The 14,929-nt window shown below is 35.7% G+C and overlaps 1 protein-coding gene across 1 annotated transcript in view; it reads right to left on the bottom strand.

The window, feature by feature from the left end:
• Positions 1–1,712: 1,712 nt before the first annotated feature.
• LOC138701740 (uncharacterized) overlaps positions 1,713–14,929 on the bottom strand; it is a 29,884-nt gene continuing 16,667 nt past the window's right edge. Inside the window, exons 2-4 of the mRNA XM_069828967.1 lie at positions 11,796–11,951; positions 5,311–5,472; positions 1,713–2,006 (exon numbers count right to left, since the gene is read on the bottom strand). Of these exons, the coding sequence (XP_069685068.1) occupies positions 1,836–2,006; positions 5,311–5,472; positions 11,796–11,951 (489 nt within the window). The 3' untranslated portion in view covers positions 1,713–1,835. The remainder of the gene's footprint in view (positions 2,007–5,310; positions 5,473–11,795; positions 11,952–14,929) is intronic.

The following is a 14,929-nucleotide window of genomic DNA, read 5'->3' as shown; positions in this document are numbered from 1 at the left end:
TCTGTTGAAACTTAAGTACTCACTGCAGGAGTATGCTCTACTAACGATTTCCAGCTTGTTTTGCTACTCTAGTTTGTGTATAGTGCCATACCGGTGAATTGAAAACCAATACCCACTTTCGGTAATCTTCTGGGTGGTGTGTGTTGCTTGTCTCAATAAGATCACGTTATTGCTCTGCATAACCTTGTGCACTGATCTACTGTGCTTCCCCTCATGCATGCGCTTCTCATTTGCTCCGTCGTCTGTAATCACTGTAATACCATTTCGGCGTACCGGACAATTATTATGGGACAGAGGGAGTAGATGACATTAAGATACTGTATGTGGATCATATGCGGAGACTAAGAGGAAGGCAGAAAATAGGAAGGGTTGGAGAATGCTGGGTTTTCAGTGAAAGACCTGCCTGTGGGCAGAAAACTATGTATGTATGTATGTATGTATGTATGTATGTATGTATGTATGTATGTATGTAGGTATGTATGTCTGTATGTATGTATTTTTTTTTTATTTTCTTGTTGAACAACATGCTCCATTACAGGGTAATACTACATGTTTTTAGGGTTTTCCCTTTCCTACGATAAATATACATTTGGGTTTGTATTGGTGAATACGCCCAAGTTAGTCTACTTTGCTTATTCACATTGATCATACCTGAGCAAGATACAAAATTATTACAAATACATATACATGGCTTAACCTAAAAAAAAAAGAAAAGAAAAAAGTGTATATACATGATATGAATATATTACAATTGTGAGTTTTTAAAACAAATAGTTAAGGCGAGGTATAACATATTTACATTTTTTTTAAGTTGAATGGTAAATAAGTGTAGGCCTAACCTAACAATAAATGCATTCCTACAATTGTTCAAAGTCTATTGAGTTGATGAAAGTGATGAATGTTTGAAGAATGAATGTAGTTTCTTTGAAAAAAAAAAAAAATTGGACATATCTACTTTTTGCAGAAAATTTGATATGTACACACATTCATTGAGAAAAAGTATATGAAATCATGTTTCATTCATTTTGTCAACTATATCAACGTAGGCTAGAAATAAATAATTTACAAGTGTTTTATTAAATTAAAAACTTAATGTTGGAATGATTTCCTGAACAAGAAAAACAATATTGTTATGTTCATATATGTCTCTTTCTAAATTTGCGTCCAGTCTTTGAATTCTTGACACGTCAGTATATCAAATACCGAAAAATAATTATTCTAACAACACAATAAACTTTGTTAAATTGAAATGAATATATTATTATTATTATTATTATTATTATTATTATTATTATTATTATTCAAAGACAAACCACACATGTTGGGCCAATTATACAGTGTTCATAGATTTGATAAGAAACGTAAAAAATTATATATTACAGTAATTGAACATTAGTGTTCATATAACTGTAATATATAATTTTTTACGATTTTTATTATTATTATTATTATTATTATTATTATTATTATTGTAGTTATCATTATTATAATCTTGGTCGTTTTTTTTTTTACTTTTAATGTAATATTTTTAAAAATTTAAGGCCCTTTCATAGGTCATATTTCTATGATTCTTAAGTCATCAATTTCCGAGCCCTGGTAATGAATATTCTGCCCTAATGTTTTTTTTTCCAAAATTGACTTCTATTTCTTTTTGGACAATAGGAAAAACAATGGGAGTTACTAAAGGTGCAGTACTATATATTAAACAATAGTTTATAATAAATATTTTAAGATGCAATTTAATCTCTTGAATCCAACACTACTTACATTCATGTATATTTAGATACATAAATATGATTCACAGCTAGAATGTAACGTGTCCCGAATGTTCTCAGCTAGCGTCCCATTGGCAATCCCGATCGTTTTATTTCTGCATAACCTTTGAGATGCAAGATCTCCTTATCTTTCATGGTAAGTGTCACTTCCATCATCCAATCGTTAGGAGGTGGAAGAGTGTCTGGCAGATTACACTGGTTTATGTCGAATCCTTTTAACTCATATATTCCCTAGAAAATATCATCAATATGAGTTTAATTTATGGATCAGTGAAATTCGGAACAGACAACTATAGTCTAAAGGCTGATTCACAATAAACCGGGAATGGAAACGGCAACGAGAACGAGAACGGAAATATTGTTAAAATAAATGTATTTAAATGTGAGCATTCACAATTAACGAGAAGCTTGCCGGAGCCCGGGAACGGGAACGTGAAAGTTCATTGTGAATGCTCACATTTAAATACATTTATTTTAACAATATTTCCGATTTCGTTCTCGCTGTCGTTTCCGTTCCAGGTTTATTGTGAACCAGCCTTAACTCAGAAAGTAAGAAAAAGAAGAGTGGATTTTTTTAAATAGCATAGTGATACCAATTATTGAACTAAAGAGATTCCATATAATTTTAAGTATTTTAATTACGGTACCGTATTTTCTGGAGTATAAAACGCTCATTTTTGCTTTGAAAATGGGCTGAAAAACAGGGTGCGTCTTATACTCTGACACTCAGTTTGTAAATGGGTTACAGATTCATGGGATACAATTTAAACAGACACAGTGGTTAAATCATTAAAAAGTTTGGCAGTAATGCACTGGATGGTACAAATGACAAATTGTTTTAAGAGAATTCAGATGCTCTGGAGCAAGGCTGCCAGATTTTCTCATCGGGAATCCAGGACAGATGACGACACTGTGTACCTTAACATGACTACACATTTCAATTAATTAAATTTGCAATACAACTGATTTTATTGGTTTTATGTATTTTAACTGATTTATTTAAGCAAGAAATGTAAGGAGTTCATAGCTATCATCCTGATATCGCACTCGGCGAAGATTTTCCTGCGAATACTGAATCAAAGTTTATATTCTAAGATGGATGGACAGTTGGAAGAAGATCAGTTTGACTTTAGAAAAGGAAAAGGTACAAGGGATGCAATTAGACTACTATGGACAATCGGCGAAAGATACGTAGAGAAGAATAAAGAAATTTATATAGTATTTGTAGATATAGAAAAGGCGTTTGACAGAGTGGATTGGAACAAACTGATGGACATCCTGAAGATAATAAGTGTGGATTGGAAAGACAGGAGGCTGTTTAGTAACTTACAGAATATATGAAACAACGAGTCAAATTCAGGATAGTGGAAGAAGGAAGTGAAATAGGGAGAGGAATACGACCAGGATACCCTTTATCATCTACACTGTTCAACATCCACTTGGTGGATTTAGTGAAGAACTGTTTTGAAATCATGGGAGTCGTAAAAGTAGGAGGAAGAAGAATAAAGTGCATAAGATTGGATCATGATATGGCGTTGTTAGCAGAAGAGGAGATGACACTAAGGGATATGTTATAGGAGCTAATTTGCAGCTCTGAGCAGTATAGGATGAAGATAAATGCAAACAAGACGAACACCATGGTCATAGGAAGATAAATAAAGAAGGTAAACTTGCGAATTCTAAATGAGGCAGTAGAGCAATTGAAAACCTTAATATACTTGGGATGTACTACAGTAAGCAATAACATGAGCTGCTGCCAGGAAGTCAAAAGGAGGATAGCAATGCTAGAATGACAGTATATCTCATTATTCGTTGTTTAGTCATTTTTCTATGAGATGAAGAGACACACGAATTTTAACTGATTTAAGTTTTACTTTTTGACATTTTACACTTTTAATTTACAACAATATTCGCTGTAAGGTGTATATTAAGAAATACACATTTCAGAAATTGGCCTTTCTACTTACATCTTGAACTTCTCTTTTCAGAATTAAAGCAGAGAATAGAAAACATATACAGCAAATAAAGTAATCTAAAATTTAAAGTGCCTATCAGTTAATTTCCTTTGTTACTATATTAATGGAAGAGCTTCACTGTCATTGTCGTAGTATCTTTTAGTAAAAGTGTATGATTATTTAGTGGTTTATGGACTAATTTTATTTTAATTGTGTTAAATAGCGTTTTAGGCGTAATAGATTGATTATTAATACGATTTTTTTTTGTATTCGACAGATATTGGCAAAAAATGGGAGTATAAGGGTACAGTACATCAGTTATTCATAGATTTCAAAAGGGCATATGACTCGGTTAAGAGAGAAGTTTTATATAATATTCTTATTGAATTTGGTATTTCCAAGAAACTAGTTCGATTAATTAAAATGTGTCTCAGTGAAACTTACAGCAAAGTCCGAATAGGCCAGTTTATGTCTGATGTTTTTCCAATTCACTGCGAGCTAAAGCAAGGAGATGCACTATAACCTTTACATTTTATCTTTGCTCTAGGATATGCCATTACGAAAGTTCAGGATAACAGACAGGGTTTGGAATTGAACGGGTTCCATCAGCTTCTTGTCTATGCGGATGACGTGAATATGTTAGGAGAAAATCCACAAACGATTAGGGAAAAACACGGAAATTTTACTCGTACTCGAAGCAAGTAAAGAGATAGGTTTGGAAGTGAATCCCGAAAAGAGAAAGTATATGATTATGTCTCGTGACAAGATTATTGTACAAAAATGGAAACATAAAAACTGGAGATTTATCCTTCTAAGAGGTGGAAAAATTCAAATATCTTGGAGCAACAGTAAAAAATATAAATGACACTCGGGAGGAAATTAAACGCAGAATAAATATAGGATATGTCTCTTATTATTCGGTTGAAAAGCTTTTGTCATGCAGTCTGCTGTCAAAAAATCTGAAAGTTAGAATTTATAAAACAGTTATATTACCGGTTGTTCTGTATGGTTGTGAAATTTGGAGTCTCACTTTGAGAGAGCAACAGAGATTAAGAATGTTTGAGAATAAGGTTCTTAGGGGAATATTTGGGGCTAAGAGGGATGAAGTTACAGGAGAATGGAGAAAGTTACACAACGCAGAACTGCACGCATTGTATTCTTCACCTGACATAATTAGGAACATTAAATCCAGATATTTGAGATGGGCAGGGCACGTATGAGCGACTCCTGAAATGCATATAGAGTCTTAGTTGGGAGGCCGGAGGGAAAAAGACCTTTGGGGAGGCCGAGGCGTAGATGGGAGGATAATATTAAAATGGATTTGAGGAAGGTGGAATATGATGGTTGAGGCTGGATTAATCTTGCAAAGGATAGGGACCGATGGTGGGCTTATGTGAGGGCGGCAATGAACCTTAAACCTTAAAAGCCGTTTGTAAGTAAGTTAAATAACTATTTTTGAAATTACACATTTGAAGTTGTAATCTGAAAATGAAAGTTAGCAGTCAAACACATTTCATTACGTGAAATTTCTTTTTATTCTTGCCCTAAGCATAAATCTTCCGTAAGTAAAATATACTCACCTTCTTGAATGGACATTTCATAGGAAAACCTAAGGCATCTCGTAAAGGGGGCCACACTATAGTATCACTTGCAAAGAATTCACAACAGTTAGTGGGTTGTATGTCCACGGGACCTTTGGCGTACTTTCCTCCGCCCACGTTCTGGTAGCCTTTTACAGCACACTGTAATAGTGAAATGCAACAGTTACAAAGACCTTAGCTCAATATAATGGTATGTACTGTGTCATGTCATTTCAGCACAATTCATGAACACCAAATTATAGATGTGAAGAAACAAATGAAAGAGAAATATCGCCTGCCAGCCAGGTGAAGCCAGGCAACGTATTTCGTGTTTTCGGTAATTTGTACGTCCTGGAAAATAAGTAATGAGTCTGGTTTCGCTCTCGGTGTGATCTCCACTTTCTGGAGGTGAAGGAATTATGAAAAAAAAAACTTATTTTTACTGGGTTATTTAACGATGCTGTATCAACTACGAGGTTATTTCTCAACCTATGCTACGTATATCACTGGTGATATGTGAGCCACTGTTGGATTGTACTTGAATAAAGTGTGAAATAAAAATTGTTAAACTGGAGAATTAGCACGGTAGATTTGAACCATGCCGTTACAGTTACGACCAAATTTAACTAAATACACAATGTTGCCAACATAAGAACATGACTTTGGTCTGTGGTGTTGGTAGAAGGAGAAATTTGTTTCTTTTTCTCTCTACCTCCTTCGTTCTGAACATTACTGAAAGATAGCACCACTGTTACTCTCATCTATTTCAATTATTTTTCCCTGGACCACCAATTTGTTTGGACGACATTTCTACATAGAAGATTAAGACAGATCTTACAAGCGATCTCCAATTACTAACAGTATGGTCATCAAAATTGTGTGTCCATTTTATCTCGAACTAAAATCTTTCTCGCATTTTCTTTTGTTTCATCAAGCCGAATGGGTTTATCTCTTCGGTATCGATGTTTCTAGTCGGTCATGGCCTTTGTGACAGTTTTTGTTTCGTAATATTGATAAACAATAACGTAATTAAAGTCGGTTACTTAGGAGAATGTCGGCACAAAGGAAGGCTGTACGAAGTTCTTCACAGAATGGTGGCGGGATTCCCTATGAGCGTGTGCTGTAGTGTTTTTCCATTTTCGATTCGCTGTACACCACGTTTGTGTTTCTCTGTTCTCACATGCCGCTCAACGTTAAATGTTTTCTTCGCGGTTACTCTTACGTCGCACAGTTTACAATACAGTAAATTCCCATCACTCGAAAACACTTTCTCACCATATCGAAACACTATTTTCATTTTACTTGAATACTTTGCTTCGCTTCTGGCATTTTTCTTGAACTATACTACACACACTTCCGACTTCACCAAGGTTCAATAACTCAATGAGACCCTTGTCTGCAGTCCGGTGCCAGATTATAAAGAGAGGCTTCAGCAGCTACCTGCTTGTCGCGAAACAATTGGTTCGTTCCAACGAGTTAGAAAGAGAAGACTATAGAGTGGCCATGTTGTCACAGTCTAATACTTACAGTCGCGCAACTTCAACACTTTTTTTGCCAACATTCGCGACACTAGCGCCCAAGCGGCAGGCAAGGCACTGGTCATAGGGTTGATACAGCCAGCACGTGCTTTAAAGGGATGCGAGATGTTATAATAACGTTTTAATCATGCGTCGGAATAAAGGCAATGTGTGCAATGACGAAAATTGCAGTAACAACAAGTTTAAATCTCCGAATTTGTCGTTCTTCAGATTCCCTAAAGACCAAGAGAAAATCATAACTCAGTCATAACCAATAATCCACGTTGTAGGTAGCCTACGTATTGTGTTCTATAAAACATTTATTACTTATCAGTTACCTATTTGTATGTCAGGAAGGACAGTTTAAATAAAAACAAAGTAAATACCTGTTACAGTATATTATTTTTGCAGAGATCATATGTGTAAATGTGTAACCATTCCGATTTTGGATAATATATCTACAGTTTTTAATGCAAGTAATTTCATAATTTTTGTATTCGTGTTTTTTTCTTTATATTTTTCAAGAATGTTATATAGCATTCAAGTAGGTATCATGGCGATAATTTTGCAAGAATTCATGGAGTATAGTAATCCTTTTGCAAAATATTCACTTCTTGAATAAATCCAGACTGTGTCGATAAATTTCTGATGTGTTGGTGTAGATTCATGTGCCAGACTTATTAAGTTCTCAAGAAATAAAATAGCCTTTTCAAATTTAATATAAAAAGCAATCTTTTCTGTAATAATTTGCATGACTGTTATTGGTGTTGATTTTACATTCCCAGTGATTATTTGAGCCGTTCAGTGCAGAAGTGGTGTAAGTCAAAATCAGGTAATGAGGTTTAAAGTAAAAATTCTGTAAAATACAGCGAAAAGTAGCAATTAATACATCCTTCGTGCTATTCACTGACAATTAATAGTTTAAATACATTCAATATTAACTGCCACTTTGCGCTCTATTTTATAGAATGTTTACTTTAACCCCTCATTACCCATTTTTGACTTACACCACTTCTGCTCTGAAAATAAAATTAGGCCTACATTTTCTGAGTTAATTGAAGTTACTATTTTTTCAACAAAATTGTGTGTTCATTTATTTGTTCTCACCTACGTCATATTAACAGTAAGTGCATGTAAATTACGTATTATATAGGTAGGATAAGTTAAAATTAGGCATTATGTGTGAAAACTGGAAATGTAATGTAAAAAGCGGTAAACTTCCCATAAAAATTTAAACCATAACATCAGCACTATTTGTGACTCAAAATAATAAAGAAAATACCGGTTCTTAAGAAATGGAAAAATAATGAACTTCATATTAATATTTAAATCCTCCCCTTTTCTTTATTTTCAAGTTTTCCTCAGCGGCCGAGTTTACCCCGATTTGCGGTATGCAAAATCGATAATTTCTCAGGAAATAGGGAGAGGCGTTCACCACGCGATGTACCCTACGAGATATGCCCTACAATTTTGAAGATACTAATTTTTACTCTTCTCACAGGAAATACAAAGTTCCAATGATTCATAAATATATTTAGGAATGAATTGAATTAACCGACGACGCACGAACAATTATATTATTTCAAACCATGATACGCGATCAGGGCCATGATTCAGTTGTAAGGAGCAGAAAGAATTACGTTTATTCCCAGCTTCTGAAACTTGTAGATTAACTGCGTGTGAAATTCTTGCAGGATTCTAAAGTAGAATTAATTAGAACCATATACACTTATTGTATAGCATAAACATATAAAATAAATTACGCAAAACCCGTTTTCTGATGTGTTATCATATGTCGTGTGCACACTTTTAACTTGCCTGCCGCTAGAGGGCTACTGTCGCGCCAGCTGTCAAATGTTGGCATATTTTATACGTATGAGTTGCGTGACTGTATCTATTAGACTGTGATGTTGTCCTGTACAGCGCTCTTTGCGGTGCCACCGCGAAACACGGCAGATCTGAGCTAAGCGCCCACCTTTGTAAAAATTCGTCTGCTTACAATGTTGTATAACGGAGGTAAGAAGCACAAAAAAAACGAAGAAAAAACATGCCTGTTGTGTGTGCTGCATATAACTGCATTGTCAAAAGGAAAAAGACAACTGATATATCATATTTCATGTAAATTTTATGAAGTTAAATCCATAGTTTTGTTAATTAGCAGCATCTTTTTCATGCATAAATGTCTAACAACGCCCGGCATAAACAAAATAAATGGTTCACTGGTAATGTACTTAAACTAAATATGGATAAAATCAATACAATTCCGTTTCAGACCCAGTGAAAAACAAATCGCAATACAATATTAAAACTGTATTTCGACACCGGCATCCTTTATTTCTGCTCCTTCTGTCCTTACTGCTTATACAAGAAGACGATGAGCTATAGCTTATAAGAAGTAGGCCTATTTCGAAGACAAACGATTAATCAAATAAATGGTTCACTAGTAATAAAGTTATACTAAACACGAATAAAACCGCTACAATTCCGTTTCAAACCTAGTAATAGCAATCAAACATTATAATTGTATTTCGACACTCGCATCCAAAATAACGCAAAACTGTGGGGTAGGTCGTATTGTTAGTATTTTGACTGGAAGGACACGAAAGAACATAATTGAGCACCCACGTGCAATAATGGGGTAAGTATGAATATATATTTTCGTAACTACTTACCCCATTACAGTACGTGGGTGCTCAATTATACACTAATAATTATCTGTGGTGCCACAGGCCTTGAAAGGCTCAGACAGACCAGCCGGCTGTTGGCCTCACGTTCATATTTCGATAATAATTATACTTTACTGTAACAAAAAAACTGAAAGCGAGTTTTGTCATGTTTCACCCACGTTACAAGCTTGGAGGTAAAGGTTGTTTACTACAGATAGGGCCTACTTTCATTCTATATCTTATGGTATAGTAAATAGTTTTGCAACGTGTAGAGACTGGGAAAACAATTTAATAAAATCATCCGAATCATACTCGTTCATTTTATAGGCAATCTTGCAGGTCGCATTTAAAAGAACCTAGGAATATTAACATTTTCTTCAGTATAATTGCTAGGACTTCTTGTCATACTACATGACAATTTTGCTTCGGTTATTCTTTTAAGCATTCCTTCTAGGAATAGCTCAAGTGTTTTAAATTTAGCGTACATAAGTTTAGATTAAGTTCCTAGCACGTATTTGACGAAATACTAGGTTTTTCCACTTCAGTTTAACTGATTTATGCAAACGAAATTAAGACAGCTGACGATTCTAATGCCAGTTATCACCACGCCCACTTTGTTTTGGGCGCATAAGTTCATTACCGACGGTCGTTCAATTTTCTTCAAACATGGCGGCGCAATGACCACTCTATATCTTTCTCTTTCTAACTCGTTGGTTCGTTCCAACAAGCAGTTCATGGATCAGTTCATGTACGGTTCCTGTACCATCTTATGCGCATGCGCTAGTTGAGTATCTGCTATGGGATTGAAACTGGACTGGACGCTGTTGGAACGCTTTCGCGGATCGTTATGTACTAAATCCAGAGATGCTATAACTGTGATCATCATTGCTAATAACGGGATGCTTATTATTATCGTTTCGCAGCTAATACTAATTGCATAAAATAAAATTTCGATCATTTTCTATAAAAAGATGATAAAAAATATGGAAGGCAAGAATTCCACCAATTCAATGTCGTATACTAGGGGACTCTCATTTAAAAATAGTTCTTTTTTTAATTATTAATGTATGTGCGTTATTTATTATACTTTTAATCAAAGCTGCATGTTGAAATTGTAATTAACTATTTCAATATCCAAAAAATTTCCATTCCCTTTCTTTTTGGCGAAAGTTTAAATTAAATCTCTAGTTTTATTATTCGTCTGCACTGTCACTTTTCATCTTTAACCTCATTGATGTGAACAGTCGATCACATCTTTCTTCAGTATCCAGGAGACGTTGGTGAGCTTATGCGCATGCGCGTCTCGCGTACTCTTCCGTACATGCCTCAATCCGCGGACTATTTCTGACCGTTCCGAACCCGTGTCAAAAGCTTGTTGGAACGCCCGACTGCAGTACATGTTTCCGGTTCAGGACTGGTTCGGATTGTGTTGGAACGCTTTTTCTGTACTGCGCATGCTCACGATGGTTACGGACGGTTCCTGACTGCTGTTGGAACGAACCTAATAGGTCTACACAAATATTTGTTCACTGGTACGTAAGGGCAAAGTCAATATTGTGAATTTAAACGAAATGGAGGAAGAAGGTACATTTTACCATTTTCCAAGAAACAAGGTGCGATATATAATTCTGAGAAAATTAACATTTCAATTGAACATGGAAGAAACAAAATTGTATGAGGAAAGTTCTTTATTTCTTGAAAGAGTGCAAATATGCTGAAAATGACCATTAAATTACTAAAATATGCTGTAGCACATAGAAATGGTCAAACATGCATAAATATGACTTAACAAAGAACTTTAATTCAATTATTTTTTCTTATCAAGTATTTATATGTATTTAAGGAACATATCACTCTTACCAAAAATATATGCTACATCATAAAATACCTAGCCGTAATTATTATTCTAATTATTATTATAATTATTATTATTATTATTATTATTATTATTATCCAATAATGTCCACACCTGTGGAGTAACGGTCAGCGAGTCTGGCCGCGAAGCCAGGTGGCCCGGGTTCGAATCCCTGTCGGGGCAAGTTATCTGGTTCAGGTTTTTTCCGGGCTTTTCCCTCAACCCAATATACAGCGTCGTAAAATAACCCAATAAATTAAAAAAAAAAACAGAACAGTTGAATGATAATGAATAATAATAATAATAATAATAATAATAAGCTTAATAATAATAAGCTTAATAATAATAATAATAATAATAATACTAATAATAATAATAATGGAAACATGCATTCGTCATATGCCTAATGATTAAGAGAAATAATTAAACTTTTCCAAATGTACTTACAGTTGCGTCTTGTGGGAAGTCTTGCACAAACTCAAGTTTACCTTTAAACAAGGATAGTGTCTTATTGACTCTGGCAACTTTCAGTTTAGTCAATTTAATATAAGTTTCATCGGTCCTCATCTCATCTAGCCTCGATGCTAATAGTTGATAATTACGCTGAAAGAGAACAGTAAAATTTACAATTATTTAACATAATTATATTTTGTTTCAACAACTCAAAAACATTAAATATTTTTCCTAATTTTCCAGACAACACCAGTGGCATATTTAGGAACATCTGATATAGGGTGTTTCATAATAATAAGTACAAACGGCAGGGGTGAATACAGGACAAGAAGAAGCATGGCAAAATGTTCGAATAAACATACGTCCGGAAACCGGCCGTTTCCGAAATCATCAGTACAGGTAATGTGGGCTAACATAACTGATATGCACTGAAGGGAGAAAATATTTAACATGTGATCGATATATAGGAAGAAAAGCGCACGAATGTGCATGAAGATAGTATAAATAGTTTAACACTTTTCCTTGCTTTATTGACGTAAAGTCTTTTCGCGTTTTAAGCACTTATCATAATGGTACTTTTCATATAGTTCACACACACACATCTTTCACTTGGGTTATGGAAATATTTCTTTATGCAGAATTTGTGGTGGTAGCAATTTGCTGCTAGTCGAGTGATCGCGCTTCTTAATTCCTGATTGGATTCTGTCCAGTTTCTGTTAACCATGGCATTCGTTGCATAAAACTCCTCCCAGATCTCGTCTCATCTTGTTCGTAGCAGTTCTTGTTCTTGGGGTGTAGATGGTAGTTGCATAGTTATTCGGATGGCCTCAACAAGGAAGGTCTCCCTCGTTAATTCGTAAGCTAGGGGGGAAGGTGTCCATTTTGAGATTCCTGGCGTTGCCTTGAGATATCTTGCATTTGTACTTTCCATTGCCTTTAGGTTTGCTAACTTGAGGTGTTCCTAGATTATATCTAAGCCCATATTATGTGATTACCGGCAGTAGTTTTGCTTTGAACAGTTTTCTTAAAAAAAAAACTAGCTTTTATTGCATACAACATGAGCTTTTCACTCTTGAAATCTGCAATGCTATTTCACTTTTATCGTGTGTGTGTGCACACATGTGCGTGCGTGTGTGTGTGACGTTTATTCTCTTTAATTCACCCTACAACAATGTGACTTTTATTTCTACCTTTAACCACACATCCGTCAACAATGTGTATTCCACTGAACACAACAAGAATGACAATTCACGTGTATTATTGAGAACAACAATGTACTCCTAATTTCAACTAATGTTCATAAAGTACTATGTACAGAACAAAACTGTCAGTTCTCAGTTCACAGTTCGTTCTCCTTGGCTAGTTCTTTTAGCTCACTCACTCAAGTTCACTGTGCGTCGAACGCAAGCCTTCCAGATTCAGTTCACTGCACTTCGAACCCAAGCCTTCCAGATACAGTTCACTGCATTTCGAACCCAAGCCTTCCATGTACGTTGCACTCGTCTGGATACTGTCACAGTTACAGACTCATTCAAGTTGACTGCACGTCGAACTCAGGTTCACCCTGCTCCAAGACTTGAAGACTAACTAGCTAACTCTCTCGCAGCTGACTAACATCTCCGTCGGCACTCACGGTGTTATTTATTTACCACGTTCGTCTAGAATGTTTGCGTCGCGAAGCATCTGGACCTCCACAACAATCCACTTCCAGGCGCTTCCTTACCTCCCTCCGCTCCTCCGCGCTGTCCCGTAGCCTTGTTTCCCCTCTCTCCGCGCGTCGTCCCAGCGCCCACCGAATCTCGAGCCTCGCCTCCCGCGCCTTCCTTTCCGCTGGACGCGCGCATACACTCCCGAGGCAACCAGCCACGACTAGAATGTTCCAGACGGGTGCCACAATATCATACTTCTGTGCCAAATGGCAGGTCTTTCTCTGCAAACCCAGCATTCTCTAATCTTTTCTATTTTCTATTCGTTGATACTCTCGGTGCGTGTGACGTCACATTGCCGCGCCGCACCGCAGAGAGTCCATTCTTGCTTTAGTTCAGGTATGCTCTTTCTCTGACTCCCGATTACGTCCTGTAATCACAACCTTCGAATGTAGAGCGTGCTGCTCCTCATTCGAAGCTCGACGGATGACTGCGGAAGGTAGTTCAAGTACTTTGTAACGTACGAAAATTGCGGGACAATGACAGAGTGAAAACCTTCTGTAAGCAAACGACCATTCCGTACAGTGTGGGAGGAAGACTATTAATTGTTTTGCGTTCGGTAAAGTGTTTATTATGTTGTAAGATACTGTCAGGAATACTGAGGAACATAAAACTACATCCAGATCAGATCATGCCGAAATGACAGGGAAGCTATTTTCTGTAATATGTATCCATATACCAACGTTATTATTATTATCAGGGAACGGATTTATATGGACTAAAAATATATGAAATATGTAAATATATATGTAGTTATTTTTACCAAAATATGGAATTAAATATGGATTTTTACCAAAATATGGAATTAAATATGGACTTAAAATTATAAAAAAATGACTATGTACGTTAAATATTGGTACATTTTAATCAAACTAAACAAAAAATATAATGGACGTACCTTATCTTCCAATGTAGTTTCAACAAAACACAATTTTTATTGTCTGTTACCATAACAATAGGTTACAAACATTTCTTTCAAGTGCTGAAAAGTGAATCTTCTTCTATTGTCTCTGAGGATAGATTTATACTGACTAAAAGAGCGTTCGACGTCACAAGAAGTAACTGGTACATAATTCAATTTCACAATGTCTGCTGGGGATAAGTCCAAGTTAATCTTCACTGTTGATTCACCACTCATCACAGCAACAACCTTTTGTAGTTCTTCATATCCAGGGTTTTTTGAAAGTACAGTGTCCACCTTAGCTCTTACTGCATCTGCAACTTTACCTCTACCACGATTCAGTTGTTCCACAGTACTATTTATAATTTCAAAACTTTCAGATAGTGAAAGGTGCCTATTTTGGAGACTTTTGAGCGTTTTTATGATGCATGAAAATGTATGCTGAATGTGAGCTAAGTCATTCTTCACACTTATGTCACAGGTAACTGTTTTCGCAGTATCAATTGAGACTGCATCTTCAG

This window comes from Periplaneta americana, chromosome 6 (assembly GCF_040183065.1).
Source record: "Periplaneta americana isolate PAMFEO1 chromosome 6, P.americana_PAMFEO1_priV1, whole genome shotgun sequence".
Classification (NCBI taxonomy): domain Eukaryota; kingdom Metazoa; phylum Arthropoda; class Insecta; order Blattodea; family Blattidae; genus Periplaneta; species Periplaneta americana.
This window is presented reverse-complemented; position numbering and strand designations above follow the sequence as displayed.